Below are 19,927 nucleotides of genomic sequence, written 5' to 3' on the forward strand. Positions count from 1 at the left end.
CCGCAGAGTGTCACATGCATGAGTGGGGTGGGGTGGGGTGAGGGTGGGGGTGGGGGACTCAGGGCTCAACTGGTGTCCTGGTGGACCTGATGTGAAACTCCTGTCAACCAACAAACTTTTAAATGGTTTGCTAGGATTATTTCTGTATTGAAAGTTTCTAATTATGCTTTTTAAAAAAAATACTAAAAATAAAGGTTCAAGCTGCCAAATTTCCTTCTAGGGTCTGTTTGCTCTCCTCCAGCTGTGCTCTGGGTACCCGGCTTCTTCCACTGTTGGGTCCAGCTCTTGTTGATCATAGGTGCCCATCAAGGGGCCTGGGAAACTGTCAAGGGCCAAGTCTGGTTTCTCCATGAATGGACGGTTCAGGATGGTGGTTCCCTTCTGGGCCCAGAGCACGTGTGGGAGGATGTCAGGGGAAGCTCCATGTTTATTCTTCACATGCCGGAAGGATGCAGTGGAAGCATCTGCTTAGAGCAAGCTCTTTCAGCTGAAGTTTCTGCCATGCTGGACAAGAGGGTGTGGGGCAAGACCCCACCACCTTCACAAAGGACCCTCTGGGCTCGGTACTAACCCGGCCGCCACCGCAGCAGCAGCAGCAGCCAGTGGTGGCTTGTGACACACAAAGCAGGTTGGTGACCAACAACCCTCCACACACCCAGGAACTGAGGCAGCAGGTCTGTAGAAATTAATTTTATTCTTATTCAGACTATTTTCAAAAGAAGCAGTGGTGCGCTGTTTTTCTAAAAATATGCCTTTATAGATTTATATATGTGTATTATAAAATCCATACGTGTATTTACACAATTGCTACATACAAAATTACAGCACTGTGGTATGTACATATCTATAAGTACATTCTTTCTGCTCAGCCCTGCTGTGCTTTTCCCCGTGGAGGGCAGGAGGCTTCGTGAGTGGTAAGCAGCTGCAGGCTGGGCCCAGAGCCTCGGAGAGAGCCTCGGAGCTGGGGCCTCAGCAGAGGTCGGGACGGCTGCTGTAGAAGGAGCAGAAGCAGCAGGCTGCAGGCCTTGTCCCCGGTAGGCCTGGTGGGCAGTATCGGGGGGCTCCCAGCAGCCTTACCCCATCCACCCTGTGGCACCCACGCTGCCTTCCGTGTGTGGGTGGTTGAACTAGTCCCCTTGGAGGCCATCCTGTGGCCTGAACTTGCTCGACTTGGCCAGGTTGTATTTGAGGTGGGAGGGAGCTGTGGAAGACAAGTGTTCTCCCAACCCTACCCCACGAGGGGAAAAGTCTGGAAGGTTAAAGCCTCTAGAGGGCCAATGGGAACGCTGCCGGGCCCAGGCCTTACTAGGGGTAAGGACTGTCTGCCCTGGAGGAAGCTGAGTGGAGGCAGCCAGAAGACAGGACCTTCCCTGGGGTACAGAATGGCCTCGGTGGAGATTGGGTAACCCGGTTCTTAGGCCCTACAGCCATAGGCTGGGGCTCCTGCCATACAGGGACTCCAGCAGAGGTGCATGCACATGGGTGAGGGGCTGTGCCTCCCCTACTCCAGGCAAGTGGCTGGGGCAGGAATGGAGGCTCAGGCCTCCTGAGGCATGCACAGGAGGCCTCAGTCTGTCCCCATGGTCAAAATCCAAGGAGGCAGCAGAGCCTTTAGGGTGGGCTGTGATGAGCTGGGTCTGAGTGGCAGAGCCCATCAATGGACTGCGTGAGCAGTGGCTTGAGCCCTGCTCACTAACAGGATCCTGGGGAAGCCCAGGCTGAGGCTTGGCTTGGGCAGTGGGGACAGGATTTATTCCTGTCCCTTGGCAGGGGCAGCCTTCAGAGGATAAGGCAGGCCCTACTTCTCGGTCTCCGTCACACTAACAAAAGGCAATGAACCCACTGGAACCCACTGGCTCCAGCTGAAGCTGACGGGAGGCCCTCTTCAACTGCCTCTAGTTCTCCATCCTCCATGGCCTGATTCCTCCCCACTTAAATTTTCCTGAAGAAGGAGAAGAGCCGTTTGCCGTCCATGGTACTGGGTTCCTGCCCCCGCCCTACGCCGTGGCCCCTAGAGAAGGCAGCAGCAGGCCGGCTCTGTTCCTTCAGGTGCGTGTCCATCAGCTGCCTGTCAATGACCCTGTGCATGTCATCCTGCAGAGAAGGAAAGGATGTGGATAAGCAGCTGCTCTTACCTGGCCCTCGGGTTGGACAGGGAGGTGACAGATGTCATGGCAGGTGACGATGGGATGAGATGAGTAAGCACTGTAGTTGGGGCTGGGGGCCAAGAAAGCGGTGAATGCTGGTACCGTGCCAGGACACAGTCTCAGCCAGCGTCTTGAGGCCTCGATAATAGAACAGCCCCATGCTATAGTAGCTCATGGGGCTGTCTGAGGGTGAGGTGGCAAGCCAGACCACGGGCATCCAGTCAGCCCAGAGTGACCTTAGCTTGTCAACGACCTGGTCCCAAGAGGCTACCTGGGTCCGGATTTCCCCCTTCAGATCACTTCCAGGCTGTCGCTAATGCCCACACACCAGCAATGGTGGCTATGTTTGGGACTGTCCCCCCCCCCCCCCGCCCCGCCCCCAGGCTCTCACTGCTGTGGGCAGTGTCATCTTGAGACACTGTCTTGTTCCACCTCAGTCCGACTTCTGTTAGCTTCTTCATGGGGTAAGGATCTCAGCCCTCTGACTAGCTGGTTACTTAGCACAAGTAGCCCTGCCCTGTCTTACAGAAGAGCAGCTCATTTCTAGTCACCAGATTCTGACTACTGTAGAAGGGGCCTGCTTGACAGTGGGCTCTGCTGCTAACAGTTTGTGAGGAGCTCGGTGGTCATCACCAGACGGCAAACCACACCACCGCCTTCCTGCCTCCTTCAGCTTTTAACCCAGCTGTGAGCCTAAAACAAACCCGTGGGGACTCAGTGGCTGGGATCCAAGCACATGGTGGGTGAGCTCCATGCAGCAGGGAAAGATGGGCTCTGGGGCTCTGGGCAGCCACGCATGAGGTGAGGGCACAGACCTGGAGAGCCTGGCCCCGCTGCCCAGCAGCTTGTCTGTCTCTCTGTCAGGTTCTGATCTGTGGGTGTGACCCGCGTATCTTCTCAGGTTTCAGAATGAAGCCACAGGGCCTTTCTGACCTGTCGGTCCCAGGCAGTGTGGTGAGGACAGACCTCACTGTCCCTGCCTGCCAGCCCGCACACCTCTCCTCTCCTTCCATTCCCACCCTCCACCACACTCAGCTTCCTCCCTGCTCCTCACCGGCTCCTCCTCCTCCTCTTCCTGCCAGCCCGGTTTTCCATTTGCCTCTCAGATCAACCCTGTGTCATTTTTGCCGGCACTCGGCACACGGCTCCTACTTTCGAAGCCTCGATGTGGAATCTTAGCGTAGTTCTCTACACTGAGGACAAACTCAATGAAGTATGTTGTTCAGCACCAGAGAGAAAAGTCAAAGACCTTCAGAAAGAAGCCCTTTCAATGCTGCCGAATTTTCCCTGGCACGGTCACTTCAAATTGCATTTTTATACTTTAAATAGCCAAATTCATCAAGCAAATTCCAGAACATATCTCCTTGGAACTTCACGCACACGCGTGCACGCACACACGCACGCGCTGGTCATGATCCCACGCCTGTTGCTATTCCTGTGGTAAAAAGCCATCTGTGGTAAGGGGGCATGAGCCTGCCAGAGCTACCAGACTGCCTGCCAGCACTGATGAGGGAAAGAAGGCTGGGGCTCGATGGCACGTCACACTGCACTGAGATGGGAGGTTCCGGGACACAGAACACAGTGGTCCATGAGGAGGTGGCAGATGCAGGACAGCGATGGAGGAGGGAAGAGATGAATGGATGCGAGGTTCAATCTCACCTCAAAGGCAGGAGGGGTGTCCAACTAAAGCTGTTGGTACAGGACCTGAGAAAGGCCACTAGATCAGAAACCAAAGGAGCCAGATAGTAAAAAGCCCTGAGGAAGCAAACTGTAGTTGGGAGAGAAGAGAGAACAGCTGTGGTAAGCCAGGGTTCCGGCTAGTCGGCTGCTGCTGGGAGCCAGGGAGCCAGTGACCTGCTGGTGTAGTCAGGACTGGCTGCCAGCCCCACAGAGCCATAGTGTAATGGTTACTACTACTCTGCCTGCCATGGGGGCTCACCTCAGTCACAGGTGCCTTTCCATCTGAAGAGAGACCTTAACCAGTGGACCCACATCCCGACATCGGCCTACCCCAACCTCATCCATGAGTCACAGCCCCGGGGCAGCAGGGTGTCAGGAGACCCTGACAACAGTGGTCCTAGAGCTAGACACCCTGACTCACTTTCTCCAGGCCCTGTGCGAACAGTGTCCATGGAAAAAGGAAGCTGCAGACCGTTGAGAGTGAGGACAGCAACGGCCGAGGACTGCTGAGCTGGACCCAGCTGTGAGTTTTCACTCAGTCACATGGGGCTTCCCAGCCCCAACCTTAGTTTAAACAAACCAGAATGAGCAGCTGAGGAAGGCCCACTCCATGTCTGGTGGTAGGATGTCCCTAACAGGCTGTTTGGGCTTTCTGTCTGGAGGCCACGCTAAGGCATTCTTCCCCGGGAACTCCACAGGTGAGAACGGAAGCTTCTGGTCACCTGGGCTCATAGGCCCTTTTGCCAAAACTCCCACTACAGATGTTGGTTCAGAGATGCTTCATGGCACTTGCCCACCTAGGCCTCAGGCTGCTGTTTACCTGCCAAGCCTCGAGCTGCTGTGAGAGGTTCAGTTTCTGCTGAATGGCATCCAGCAGCTGGCTGTTCAGGGACATCATGTCCATCTTGCACTTGGCAAGTTCCAGCTCTACAGCATTCTTCCTGCAAAGAAATGAACCACAATGAGGATGGGCACCATGTGCCAAAAGCACCTGGTTCTTCACTGGGAGGCCTGGAGTCTTGAGGGTAAGGAAAGGGGCTGACCCCACACCACAGGGTCACTGTAACTAAACTCTTTCAAGGACTGCAGCATGCTCCCTAACCAGGCTGTGGTAAGTGACGGTCTCTCATCTCTGAACGAGACACTGAGGCTGGTTAAAAGAGGACAGCATTTGTGTGAGACCAGAGGGGATCAAGGGCCTCTCACAGAGCAGCTGCTTGCTGACCCCTCCCACGAGGTTGGGAACCTGAGGGTGGGAACCTTCTCCTGCTGTGGGGAGGTACTCCTTTGGACTGGCCACTCCCCCAAAGGAACTGCCCCTAAGATTAAGATGTTCAAAGGAAGCCACATAATGGTGACCACAGTTTAGCAATTCCAGTATCCAATAATTGAGGAACTTTTATTTTTAATTTTTATTTTTTATTTTTCCGAGACAGGGTTTCTCTGTATAGTTTTGGAGCCTTTCCTGGAACTCCCTTTGTAGACCAGGCTGGCCTCGAACTCACAGAGATCGCTTGCCTCTGCCTCCTGGGTGCTGGGATTAAAGGAACTGTTTCAAAATTAAAAAAGACAATATAACATGGGCCCCAGTAAAAACCCAGATATAGGGTATTTACTGACAGTTAACCATGATGGAACCAGGAGAGGGCGAGTTCTGTGACATAAAACTGCCAGTGTGTCAACACACAACACACGCAGAAACACAGCGCAGTACGTCTGGGATGTCACTGGTGCTAACTTGGCTCACAGGCTTCAGTCTTTTCAAATTTGCATGTTTTGGGTACTGTTTTGCTCACCTTCCCAACATTATTACGTTAGAGTTGCTCAGTGCAAAACAACAACAAAGCAAAAACCGGACCCGTTGGGGTGGGTCTGAGGGAGTGTGCAGTTAACCGTGCTGCCGCCTCTGCAAACGCAGCAGCAGCAGCACACGCTGCCTGAAAGCGGACTGTACAGACCGTGGGGAGCTGCAGGACTGCCCTGCAGGAGCCACCACTCTGGCCTCACAGTAACACACTACCCGAGCAAAGCCGGAAGGAGTAGGTGAGTCTCATTTGTGAAGAGCTCAGACCAGACTTCCTCCCTGCCTTGCCCTCTACCCAGCAATTAGTCACTGCTCCACGCCCCACACACCCCACCCTGCCCCGGAGTGGCGCATCCACCAGCCGGGCCACTTTGCCCTATAGGCAGCTCCAGACAACTCGGGGCTCCTCCCGGCCCCGCCCACTGCGGCTGCAGGCAACAGGGATAGGACCAAGCCTGTCCAATGGGCAAAGGTTCAGACGCTGCAGGTTGCTTCCGTCATGCCCGCTGCCATTGGCTGTTAGAGAACAGCAGAAATCCTCATGGCAGCGGTTGCCATGGACGCGATTTGCCTGACAGTTCCCAGGCACCCCGCAGCGGCTCTAGCTTCTTCAGGAGGTGCCAGCAGATGGCGCCGTGGGCAGCCCGGACCTAGGGGAATGTGCTGACTAACGCCAGGGCCAGGGGCCTGGCAGAGCTGCAGTGCTGCCGTGCCAGAGGGAAAGGGGGTCTTCAAAAGGAACCCCAGACCTGAGTGCTTTTCAATTGTGAGGTGATAAAATTGCCAGCAGCTTTCCTGGACCTCACCTATTGTGTGAGATAAGGAACCCCTTAAGGTTCCTTCAGCCCAGGTTAGTGAGGGGAGCCTCTCTCCCTTGAATACATACTAAACAACCAGGTAAAGAAGCAGCCCCACCCCAGCCATTCAGACTGAACTCTTTTGGGGAGCCCCCCCCGCTGCGTATTTATGTCCGGGCACCGAGAACCAGAGACGTACTGGGAATCCCACAGCATACACGGGCAGGTAGGTGTAAGAGCCTTACTGAGATATATCATACTCGATTCCAAAAAATGAACTAGAAGTGATAGACAACTCAACGTGAGGTCTGATCAGAGAAGAAAACGGGCAGAAAGGTAAAGTGGGATGAAGACCGAAAGGCACACGGTGAGAAGCTGACTCTTGTTTACAGACACACAGTATCACTCAGGCCGGCTCTCCAGCTTTCAGGACAAGCAGAAAGGATGTCAGATCCAGAGGATCAGCAGGTCTGAAGGCCATGCTAGTGAGCACAGTGGAAAACCTTACTTTCCTCCCAGCCTTTAACCTGGGGAGGCAGAGGCAGGCAGAGCTCTGAGTTCAAAGCCAGCTTGATACACAAACCTAGTTCTAGCACAGCCAGGGCTACACCAAGAAACCTTGACTCAGAAAACCCAAACAAAAACCCTTTACTTCCTCTGTAGACAGTGAGACAGGCATCTGAGAACAGACACATTTTTTTTTTTTTCAACTTGTATCTCCTCAGTGAAGGGAGCACATGACTGAGTATCAGCTGGGTGTCGTGGTGCATACTTACAATCCTGGTCCTTGAGGTTCAGACCAGGGAATGATTTCAAGTTAGAGGCTAACCTGAGCTGCATGCATAACCAACTAACCAACTTCTAGTAAAATGAGGACCATGTAAAAATATCCCTTTGCCTCTCCGTTTTTCTGAATTGTTGAATGCAAAGAAATGCACTTATAAGCCGGGTGGTGGTGGCGCACGCCTTTACTCCCAGCACTTGGGAGGCAGAGGCATGTGGGTCTCTGTGAGTTCCAGACCAGCCTGGTCTACAGAGTGAGATCCAGGACAGTCACGGGTGTTACATAGAGAAACCCTGTCTTGAAAAACAAAACAGAATAAAAAAGTGCTCATAATAAATTTAAAAAAAAAAACCCTAAAAATAATAAGGTGGTAGATGCACAGAAGGACACTGGAAAGCTAAGCTGTAAGTGGGAAATATACTAAGCCATGCATTGTAGCATCTGATGTTTAAAAAAGAAAACAAACAAAACCCCAACTAACTACACAATAGATATATTGCAAATACACCATCACACCCATAGGAAAAGTGTCAAGTCACAGAACCAACCTTCACTAGCATTGTCTACCTGGGGACCAAGTGATGTGGGTAGCAGCAGGGCCACTAACCCTATCCTAGTGCTGTGTGTGTGTGTGTGTGAGTGTGAGAGAGAGAGAGAGAGAGAGAGAGAGAGAGAATGTCTTATTATGTAACCTAGGCTGGTCTCAAACTCGTGCTCTGTGGTGCAGTCTGGCTTATACTGGAGATCCTTCTGCTCATACTTTCTGAGTTCTGGAGTACAAATGTATGACACTATGGTGGGCTTATGACAGAATTCCCATTTATTATCTACTTATTATTTTCACAGGGTTTCCTGTGTAACGGACAGCCCTGGCTGTCCTGAAACTACTCTGTAGACCTCCAACTCACAGAGATCCGCCTGCCTCTGCCTCCCAGGTGCGTGTGATCCCTCTGCCTGGCACCAGAATTTTAAAAACAAGCATATACTTAGATTTTATGACAAAGCAATGACAGCAGAGGCTGGAGACGGTTCAGAGGAGAGCACCCGCTGCACAGGCATGAGGACATGGTCTGGATCCCAGCGCTCCTGTAAACAGTGGGTGTGGCCTGTGTGCCCCATCTTCCATGCTGGAGGGTGACAACAGGGCTGCAGAGCTGTGCAGTCATCACACAGACACAGCACACAACAAACCCACAAGCGAGTAAGAGTGAACAGCCCATCTCCACTCACTTAGCGATGGCCTCATCCCGGTCCCTGATGGCCTTCTGCAGCTGCTCCTTGGGCTCCTTGTCCTCAGATGTCACTCTGAGTCGGTCCCTCTCTTCCTTTAGCGCGGTCATCTCCACACTCAGCAGCGTCACCTAGCAACAGATGAGAGGAAAATGAAGGGTCCACCGCTGCTGCATCCCAGGTGCTTTCTCCACGAGGGAAAGACACCCAGAGGCCAGCATGACGGCTCAGCGGGTAAAGGTGATTTTGCTATGTAAGCCTGCCCACTTGAATTTGGGTCCGAGAACCCAAATAAAGATGGAAGGAGAAAACTGACTCCACAAAGTTGACCTCTGACCTCTACCACAATTTTGAGGGGCTGGAGAAATGGCTCAGCGTCTAAGAATGCTTGGTGCTCTTTCAGAAGACCTGTGTTTTGTTTTGGTTTTTTCCTAGTACCCTCAGTTCACAGGGGCTGTAACTCCATCTTGAAGGTTTCAGACATCCTCATATGATACACATATAGTTAAGAATAAAATAAATCTGGAAAATAATCTTAAAAAAAAGACATCCCCAGGTCCCAGGGCATGTACGGGAGCAGGCTGGTAGTGTCCTGTTGGTGCTCGGCTCCAATGCAGAGCCCTTCTCCCCCGAGCAGGATGCTTTGTGCCTGATTTCAGCTTAGTGGTTAGGATCTAGGGAGGAGGCCGAACCTGATGTGCAGCCGTGGAGTCAGATTCCCTGTGTCCTCATCACACCACTGCTTTGACTGAGAGGAAGATAGTAAAAGAGATCACACATGCATCAGGGCTCTGGAACACATTTTTTGGAGGCAGGGTCTCAAATTCTGGGACAGCTTGATCTTCCCATTCAGCTCCGTAGATCAAAGCCACATGGCATTTCCACACCTATAATCTGTCACTTTGATCTTACTACCTCTTTTGTGGTCCATTCTGCACTGAATGGCACCTGCTCAGTCCTCATGACCAACCTGGGAGTTACCATTTGGCAATGAAGAGTGCCTCTAGTGCTGTTTCAGCAACACATTCCATCCTATCCCCCAGTAGAGTGACCTCATTCAAATACACCATATCATTGGATGCATGTCCTATCCATCTGTACATCCCAGAACTTGGCTGCAAATAGTACTTAATCCTAAAACACTTGTGCAATGAACAGCTGACATTTTGAGGTAGTCATCAATCCAAACCTTTACTATTTGGGGGACATTCCTGGTTATATGTCCTGCTGGGAGACCGAGATGACCTCCAGGCATCTATTTTCCTTTGCAGTCTGGACATGTGACCTAGAGTCGCCAGTTACCGCCCCCCCCCCCCCCCCCCCCCAAATCCTGCAGAACTGGGAGAAGTAAAGCAGAGCGCCCCGGCAGCAGGCTGGTTTTGCTGTTGGCTTCCCAGGACTCCTCCTTCCTGTTTGGAACCTGAGTTATCCAGTTGTTCTTGCTGTTGATCCTATAAGCTATCAGATTTAATTCCAAGGCATTCATTTTCTATTTCAGTTACACAGAGCAAATGTCTGCTGTGTGCAACCAGTCTGGTAGAGATTGCAATAAACATGTTAAGCAATGAAGACTGATAGGATCAGACATGAATAGGGATGCCCAACCCCACTCTCTTGGTAAGTGTTTCACACCCACTGACATTTTTCCAAGGGAGGATCCATCCATACAGGTCTGATCCTTCCATTAAGGGACAGCTGCCACCTGGACTCCAGGACTAGACTGAAGATCAAGATCCCAGACAGAGCCAGCAGCTACTCTGCACAAATGCAAAAGGCATCCAATGATGAGAAAACAGGAAATTTGCTGCATTTTTTTAAAATAAGATTTTTGTGTGTGTGGTGTGTGTGTTTTTGCCTGCTCATACGTCTGTGAGCCAGGCACATACCTGGTACCCACAACAGAAGAGACTGATGGACCCCTGGAATGGAGTTATAGTTACAAGTTGCCACGTGGATGCTGGGAATCAAACCCTGGTCCCCTGGAAGAGCAGCCAGCATTCTTAACTGCTGAGCCATCTCTCCTAGCCTCAAATTTTACATTCTTAAGAGTCTGACAAGGAATGTAAGGACCTGGGCCTCCCGCTCTGCACTTGACTGTACAAGCTACACCTTTCCTGGAGCTAACAGCTGGTACACAAGGATTCTAAGCCTTGGGAATGTGCAGTCTGGCACTTTTGCAAAGGCTCTGGTTTGCATATGCACCTCACTCCAGGTAGATGTGACTGTGGAGAGGTTCAGCATTACCCTAGGTACCAGCAGGTCTGGCAGCCTGACCCTGGACCTAGACAGAATGTGCAAAGACAGATTTCTTCGGATCAAAGGAGTGTGGTGTGGCTTCAGGACAGCTGAATAAGGGGCAGAAAAGTAAAACCACAGGCTGGGCACGATACCAGGCAGGACCAACCAACACCCAATATATGCCAAATAAAACTCCAGAAAAGCTTTCCACTGTGGTCTAGAAAACCTGAAGAAGCTAGAACCCAACAGCCAGCTTCTTAGGAAGGAATACAGAAATCAGAAAAACACAAACAACCCCCTGCCCACCCCAGTGAGTTGAAGTGAGGCGCAAATGTCCCGAAGGCCCCCTCACACTGCAGGCTGCAGATGTGGCCTCCACTCTTCCCATTCTTCACTAATGTTAGGTCTGATGGCTGTCAAGAAAGTGGATGTCAGGAAACTTGTCTCTACACGCACTGAGGCTACACCCCCACCATTCACCTTCTAATAAGACAGGGCTTCACAATTAAACAACATTAAAAAGCCTACCCTGAAGCCCTGAAACTTGATCTTTCCAACAATCGTTTGAACTTAGTCTGGTGGCCTGTGCTAGGAAGTCCAGGAGAAAAAAAGCTCAGTGGTAACTTGTACTGGTCATGATGGGGTCTGTGATCTGCTTTACTGGAAAACAAGATGGGAATGTAGTTATACAATAGGGTGGAGCCAGGGGGTCTTCCAGGAAGATCTAGAGAGTTCCAAGGAGGAAGTGAAACTTGCTCAGCAACTGAGCAGGGAGGCGGGAGGGTCTTCCAGACAGCAGGGAAGTAGGAGAGGACATTGGGAGTGTGCACAGTTACTCTGTTAGAGATCACGTTCACCTTTGTAGTGCAGAGGTGAGAAAGAGTTGAGATGAAGGAAGGTGGCAGCGTGCAGAAGCACATGGTGGCCAGGGACTTGATATGGAAGCTGCCTATGACTCACAGGAGGTACCTTGTTTTCAAGTCACACTACAGGAAAACTGCCACCATGTGAAGGTGGCTGGGCTCAGGAGCGTGGACAAATGGGCAAGTAATACGCAAAGCTAGCTGTGAAAGAAGGCAGGTCTGAAGTGGCAGTGGCCAGGAGGATGAAGACAGTATATACCACGTGGTGGACTGGTTAGTTTTTGTCAATTATCTGGGAAGAGGGAACCTCAACTGAGAAAATGCCTTCATTATGGCCTGCAGGCATGTCTGTGGGGCATTTTTCTTGATTAATGAGTAACTATTAATCGAGGGCCCAGTCCACTGTGAATGGCACCACTTGTGCAAGTGGTGCTGGACTGTGTATGAAAGCAGGCTGAGCAAGCCATGGGGAGCAAATCAGTAAGCAGCACCTCCCCCCACGGCCTCTGCTTCAGCTCCTGCCTTGGTTTCCCTCAATGACAGACTGTGACTGGATTGTAAGCCAGATGAGCATTCCATTGCAACAACAGAAAGCCAACTAGAACACCAAGGATTCCGAGAAGCCCTGAGCACTTGCCTTGAATATCTTGCAAAAAAGACTGACAGAAAAGACTGTCTGGTTGCTCCTAAGGCCTAGGCTACCAAGTGAACAGGGGCAAAGGGACCTCATGGATATCTGTTTTTCTTTACATTTTTTTTTTTTAGATTGATGTAGTTTCTGTGAATGAGTGTTTTGCCTGCATGTATGTATGTATACCATGTGTGTGCCAGGTGCCTATGTAGATCAGGACAGAGTGCTGGATCCCCTAGAACTGGAGTCACAGGTGACTGTGAACCACCATGTAGGCTGGAAATTGAACCCGAGTCCTCTGCAAAAGCAACAAGTGCTCTTAACTGCTGAGCCCTCCCTTGAGCTCCTGGGCGCTTGTCTTTTATGTTCTACAATTAGTCCTGAAGACCCACTCCATCTGCTGGTGGCTGCTCTGCACTCATCAATGTCAAGGAGGATGCTGGGGACAGAGGAGAGAGGTGGTGCATCTTCATGCTGGCTATGGAGTTTGCCTCCAACTGATAATTAGCAGTTATTACAGTCTTTTACTTAAAAGTCCGGTTAGTTTCTGAGGTTGTAGCATGAAGCACACCCACCCTGACTTCTTCCCAGTTTCCAGGTGAGTAAAGAACATTCTCGAGAGAAAGCAATGGGACTTGAGAGTGGATCATTGATTGGATGAGGCTTAACTTTTGGTCTGGCTGTTCCTGGAATCTCAGTCCTGGCTAACCTTGTCTGCACCCTACCACCAAAGAGCAGAGACCGCTCCAGCTGCCGTCCCCACACCGTTTGAGAGACTCGAGAGTGCAGGCGTTGCACACAGCGGTCACATGTGCTGAGGGTCTAGCCTCAGCGCCAGGCATAGAGTGGTCAGATGGTCAGAGGGCAGATGGTGAACCAACTCTGCAAGAGGAAGATCGACCCCAGTGCTGGCTGCCATTTTTAGGACTAAGTCTGAACTCTAACCCCTACCTTGGGTGTTAGTGTGACTCCTGTGGGTAACACATCAGTGGGTGCAGGTGTAGCTAAGGGGTTTCTTCTTTTGAGTATTCTGGAAGAGAAGTTCACTTCTACAGTCCACATGGGGCATGGGTAGAGTCCAGGGAACTCTCAGAAAGGGAGCTCACAGGAACTGGCCTAAACCAGTTACCAACTGAACTTTTTCTTTTGTTTTTCAAGACATGGTTTATCTGTGTGACAACTCTGGTTGTCCTGGAATTCACTCTGTAGACCAGGCTGGCCTGCCTCTGCATCCCGAGTGCTGGTTAAAGGCGTACACCACCACACCTGACTTCAACTGAACTCCTAAGGAAACTTAGTAGACATGGCCTCCTAAAGCTACAAACTAAACTCTAGGCAACCTATATGTAAGCTGTATTTCTGAATGACATACTATCCTCCAGGAAGTTTTTAGTTTTTAACTCTGATAAGAAAAAAGTATCGAACACTAATAAGCAAGCACTTATTTAAAATCAGTGAGTCAGAAGCACTGACATATACCTGGAAGGCTGAGGCAAGAGGAGCTGTTGAGCCCAAGAGTTCAATACTAGCAAATGCAGCACAGCGAGACGCCACCTCCAAACCAACCAACCAACCAACACAACGTTAACCCTCTCGGTTTATCTGAGACAGTGTCAAGGCTGGCCACGAACTCACCATGGAGCTGAGGACGGCCTTGAATTCCCACCCCCTGCTGTTACTTCCAAGGCACTATGACTACATGCATGTGTCACTACACTGTGCGCCACCAACTCCAAAGAACTTCTAAACAATCTTTTTGTTTTCCTTTTGGGAGTGCTGGAGATCAAACCTAAGGTCTTTGCTCTTGCTAGTCAAGCACTCCGCCACTGAACTATACACCCCTTCAGAGAACTTCTGGATCCAGCTCTCTCTGGTGTTTTATTCATTTCGTTTAGAAGATCTGTCCTAAGTCTGAATCACCCTCTGAGGATCTTAGAGTTCAGGCAGGAACATGCCTTGGACTGCCTAGCCCACTCCTGTATCTGACTAGGAGCCAGCCACAGCTGTGACCTTCCACCCTTGCCCTCTGGGCCCTCACAGGAAGAGTAGTAATGGCTGTAGGTGTATTTTTCTAAGATGACAGTAAAAAAGAGTTTATAGTGAAGGAATCTTAAGTGCAGGACATTTTTACCAAGGCCAGGATAGGCAGGTAAGTGGGGCTGGGTACAGGTGCTCCCCTGGTTCTCACTCCTGCACGTAAGTCTGGTCCAGAGAAAGTGTGTCAAAAGCTGCTTTCTAGGTGGAGCACCTCCTAAGTCCTTTAACATTTTTCAGATCAGCGTGTCAATGTCCTTTAGTGTTCACAAGAGAGATGGCGTCACGGTCAAACAAGAAAGGAACAGTAAGGGCAAGGGTACGTTCCCAAGAGCTGAACACCAGGCTCTCAAAGGTGATTCAGCTGACCCCTCTAAGGACCAACCGTTCCTTGACAACTGCTGGCCTGGGCCGCTGGGAGCTGTGGCTTCAGTGGTCAGCACCCACCCGCTAGCACCCACCAACGTCTACCTGTGTGGACACCACTTCAGGAAACACAGCCAGCACAGCCCTGCCCGTCTCCGTGGGCAGGGTGAGGACTGGTTTTGTCTCCTGAAGACACCCAGTTCCTCAACTCTGGGTCCCAGTCCCCCGAGAATGTGATGGAGGAGAGCTGCATCTCACCAAAGAGGGAGCGGGTAAGGGACCCACGCATGTTCTCTGCATTGTGAAATGATGGTGCTCACCTGACTGTGGAGTTGCTGCAGCTCTTCTAGGCTCTGCCTCAGTTTACCCCTCTCTCCCTCCATGAGCTCTCTCAGGGCTCTGGAGTCCTCACTGGTTTGCCTTATCTGCTCTTCTAATGACTCATCGTCCATTCTCCGGGCGCCCTGACAGAAAGAGGGAAGCCAGTAGTAGGGAGGAAGGTGAGCAGCCATTAGTGGGGAGCGACGGAGGCAGGTGTAATAGAGAGTAGAAAGATGAGGAGGAATGGAGGGAAGTGAGAGAGGATGAAACGGGGGAGGTTAGGGAGAGAGTTTTCAGGGTTTAATTTTACCCTGGAAAAGCTCATTGTGATTCCAAGCTTTGGGAGAAGCAGGTGTATATGTTAGGAATGCACATGCCACTGACGGCTTCCCTATCCCACAATGACGCGGCCTCCTGCTCCCATCTAGCTGCAAATCAAGGAGGCTGTTCAGACAGACACACCTGCCCTTTGACTTACTGCCTCTAATATGACAGACAGACATAACTCTGGGAGGGTGAAACAGAGAAGTCAGGGAGAATTCCATCATGAAGCTGTAGAAATGTCAGTCCACCCTGGATGCCAGAGGAATATCCCTCTTCCCCTGAGAGGCCTCCTCTGGGATTCTCAAAGGCCCTGTTCATCTCTTCAACCTCCTGTGCTGAAATTTCTTTTCTCTGACAGGGTTCCTCTGTGTAGCCCTGGCTGTCCTGGAACTCACTCTGTAGACCAGGCTGGCCTCCAAATCACAGAGATCTGCCTGCCTCTGCCTCTGCCTCTGCCTCCTGAGTGCTGGGATCACAACTGTGAGCCACCATGCCCGACCAAGCTTAGTTTTTAAAGCTTGCCCACTATCAGGACCAACTGCAGAAGAGCAACTTGGGAGTTTTACCCAGATACAAATTTCTCTTTTCAATGTTTCTAAGCAAAACTCTCCCACTCTAGCCACCAATGCCTTGTGCATAAGTATATGAAAAAAAAAAAGGACTATGCCATGGTACAGTGGTTCTCAACCTGTGGGTCTTGACCCCTTTGGTGACCATCTCCAAAAATATTTACATTAGGATTCATAACAGTAGCAAAATGACAGTTATGAAGTATCAAGGAACATAATGTTATGGCTGGGGGTCACCACAACATGAGGAACTGTGTTAAAGGATTGCAGCATCAGGAAGGTTGAGAGCCACTGTCATGGCGTTTGCAGGAAGGGGACCATGGACCCTACTTCCTGGGTACTGGTACTCAGTACTATCAACTACTGACTCGGGGTTCTGGCGACAAGTTATGCGGGAGGCTCCAGCGCAGGCTTGCTGTTCCACCTGCAGGAGTTTCCACCGCACACTGGCTGGCTCCTGCAGCTGACCCTTACCGAGGGCTCCGTGCCGTCCACGATGCTCTGTATCAGCCTCTTGAGCTCGCTGAGGGCAGTGCGCAGGCTGCCAGCAGGCACGTCCTTGGCGGATGAGGTTTCGGAGGACTCGTCCATGGAGGAGTCCGTGGACACGGCCGAGTCGGCGCTGTCGCTCCCTCGAAGGTGGGAGCAGAGGTAGCGGACCTGGCAGTAGGCTTCCCAGAGCTGCAGTCTCAGCTGTGTCACAAAGGGTTACTCGTTACAGACTCTAGGGAGGACTGGTTAGTCAGGACCGAAAGCCAAAACCAGATACCCGAAGCCCTGTTTTTAGGAGCGAAGATCTTGTCTTGGTTTTTAAAGTAGTCTATCTTAAGAAATCATACTTACTTTGGACCTAGTACATCGTAGACTTTCAATTCTTTTTGAGATTCCGGTGTAGCCCTGGCTGGCCTGGACCTTGCTGTAACTGCTCTGACTCAGTCTTCCTAGTGCCCATGACCAGACTCTTATCCTCCCTCTCATCAACTAATCAGCCATGTAAAGCGTTTCTGTTACATACTTAGCTACAGTGACTGGAATCAGGGCCTGGCCGGGGAAGGAGTGACTACGGAAGGCACAGAGGGACGGACTGAGCAGAGGACACTGTGTTCTGGCTGTTCTGCTCAAGGTGTCAGTGCCCACTCAGTAGTGGAGCACTGCCCCAGCCCGTGGCCACAGGAGCGCCTGCAGGCCCTAGGGCCTTCTGCCAAGTGGCAGTACAGTGTTGAACCGAGGACGATGAGAAGCCTGGGCCCACTCCTCCTGACAGCAAACAGTGGCCTGAGCACCTGCTCTCTCTCCTGCTCCAGCTCCTCGGCCTCCATGCTCTGCTCGATCTCCGACAGCAGGGATGTGCTGGTGGCCGCGGAGCTCTGCAGGCTCCTCTCCTCCGTCAGCTCTTCCACTTTCACCTGCAGCTGCCGGCACGAGAGCCGCACCTCCTGGAGCTCCAGCTGGCTTTGGTGCAGCTGTGGGCAAGAGAGCAAACGCTGGGCAGCCTATCCAAACCGCAGCAAGCAGTGTCCAGGACCTGACCCCACTGCTCGACTTGCCGCCAACTTACAGGACAACAGAGTTGGGAGGAACCTATCAGGGTGTGTGGGGGACACAGTCAGCAAGACCCAGCCCTGGGGAATTCTACAGAACCAACAATTCACTCCTTCAGTAACTTCACGAGAAAAGTTACTAGAAGAACCCAGTGATGGAAAAGATTAAAGGGGTGGGCATGGTGGTGCACGCCTTTAATCCCTGTGAGTTCGAGGCCAGCCTGGTCTACACAGTGAGTTCCAAGACAGCCAGGGCTGTACAGAAAAACCCTGTCTCAATTAAAAAATTATAAAGAAATGAGGCAGAGGGTGGGGTCTGGCTCAGCAGATGAAGTTCGTGCCATACAGGTCTGAGGGACTTGGACTTGATTCCCAGAACCCACAATGAGGGTAGAGAACCAACTCCTAGAAATTGTCCTCTGACCTCTCTGGGTTCCATGGCACATGGGCTCTCACACTCACAAACATAAGGTGGAGAGTGACTGAGGAGGGCTCCCAATACCAATCTCAGGCGGCGTCCACATGAACACATGCATATATGTGTGTGCTTGTAAACACACACACACACACACACACACACACACACACTTAGGTTAGTGTGGGTGAAGAACTTCCTGGGGTTTAATTTTTTTTTAAATAAAGTGGTCTATCTGGAGCCGTCGTTGTTTCATAAAAAAGAGGGAACAGCTGGGTGTGGGAGTGTGGTGTGCACACGTATTTCCTGCATTCAGACTGCCATTGGACGGACACAGCGAGGGTCAGGCTGGGAACGAAGCTCAGTGCTGGGTGCTGTGGTCCTGAATGCCCAAGGCCACTGCAGAGTGGGCTGTGCTGCTTTCCCTAGACCTCCCGGAGCCACTGTGCCTCCTGCAGAGGCAGAGGCTATGGCATGGATGGCGGCCACTCAGAGCTCTGGCTCTCGTTAGGGGAGCCAGTGCTTCACACGGACTTTAGCCAATCCTCTTGGGGCCTGGAGCCTCACCTTCAAGCCATCACTGCCAGGAAGTGGCTGGCTAGTGGCCTGGAAGAGCCCTAACTAGGAAGGGCTAGAGCCCGGCTGCTGACAGGACAAGAACCGGCAAGTCGCTCTGCCTAGTCCCTGGATCAGCAACACCTGCTGGGACAGTGGGAACACTCCTCGAGCCCCAGTTTTAGGAAAACTTGGAAGGAAAGAATAAAATAAAATGACACAAACCAGGGTTACAGGAAATAGACATTCCTAGGAAGCATTCAGCACGTTAAGTGGCAAAATGCTTTACAATTATTCTCTAGGCAACTCCACATACATCTCAGGAGGAGAAGTTCCCACAGTTCAGTACAAGTTCTCATGAACTGGACACAATTAGTTCAATTACTCACACACACTCCAGAGTGTTTAATTAATTGTAACAGCAAGGGAACAAAAGGCCAGGAGGTGCCTCATTCTCTGGTCAGTGACTGATTCACCACCTGGACAGATGTGCAGAAAAACCCAATCAAAACCATGGAAGAGCCCGGTAATTATAGGAATTCTGTAAAATGAGAAATAGTATCTAGATGAGCGTGGCTGCACATGCCTTTAATCACAGCACTCAGGAGGAAAGAGGCAGATCTCTGAATTCAAGGCCACCCTAGTCTACAGAGCAAATTCCAGGACAGCCAGGGCTACAGAGAAACTGTCTCAAAAAATCAGAAAAAAAAAAAAATAACACTTTTTTATAAGAAAGATGAGAGTGAGCCTAGCTGTGGTGGTGCATGCCTTGGGAGGCAGAGGCAGGTGGATCTCTGTGAGTTCGAGGCCAGCCTGGTCTACAGATCGAGTTCCAGGACTGGCTAGGACTGTTTCAGAGAGAAACCCTGTCTTGAAAAACAAAAAAAAAAAAAGGAAGAAAGATGACAGTGTATTTCTATGTATGAAAAGGAATGACATGAAATGCTTTTATTAGTACAGTGGTTAAGTTCACAGCACTAAAGGGGACATTCTCCTCTCTTGACACTGAGGGGGCTAAGATGGTGTGTGATGGCACAGGAGTTGCTTAATTGCACATGCAGGGCCAGAGCCAAGTCTAGACCCCAGGGCATCTGCTTCATGGGTTAGCCACAGTGATGGGGGTCTGCACTCTGCTGATGGACCTACCCACTTGCCAGGGTCAGGCCCTATGCATTTCTGTACAGGGCTAAGAGCCCCCTAGAAGGACAACTGACTTCTTTACTGGGTATTAAAGCAAAGTCTTTCCCGCAGTTTAGTAAAGCAGACCGGCACATCTACCTGTAATTCCAGCACTTGACGGGGAGACAGGAGGACTGATGCAAACCCAAGGCCAGCCCTGGTCTACCTGGTCTACCTATCAAGTTCTGAGTCAGCCAGAGCCAAAGTGAAAGCCTGTCTCAAACAAAATCAAAACAAAACAGTTTAACAAAACGCTTGGTATGAAGTGAGTACACAGTGTGAGTTTTAACCCCTATTCTAAGGTCTTAAAACAAAAACAAAGAAATAAAAAAAAAACATAGCTGAATTTGATCTGTGGCTTAAAAATCTGTTTTGGGATGGGAGAGACTGCCCAGTAGACAAAGCCTCTTGTCACTAAGTCTGGGGACCTGTGTCTGACCCTCAAGATC

At 51.0% G+C, this 19,927-nt stretch overlaps 1 protein-coding gene across 1 annotated transcript in view; it reads right to left on the reverse strand.

The window, feature by feature from the left end:
- Positions 1-675: 675 nt before the first annotated feature.
- Positions 676-19,927, reverse strand: part of Bicdl1 (BICD family like cargo adaptor 1) — a 98,132-nt gene continuing 78,880 nt past the window's right edge. Inside the window, 6 exon segments of the mRNA XM_052755141.1 lie at positions 676-2,094; positions 4,648-4,768; positions 8,443-8,573; positions 14,895-15,038; positions 16,263-16,481; positions 17,072-17,251. Of these exon segments, the coding sequence (XP_052611101.1) occupies positions 1,933-2,094; positions 4,648-4,768; positions 8,443-8,573; positions 14,895-15,038; positions 16,263-16,481; positions 17,072-17,251 (957 nt within the window). The 3' untranslated portion in view covers positions 676-1,932.

This window comes from Peromyscus californicus, unplaced genomic scaffold (assembly GCF_007827085.1).
Source record: "Peromyscus californicus insignis strain IS unplaced genomic scaffold, ASM782708v3 Scaffold_2__1_contigs__length_46816999, whole genome shotgun sequence".
NCBI lineage: Eukaryota > Metazoa > Chordata > Mammalia > Rodentia > Cricetidae > Peromyscus > Peromyscus californicus.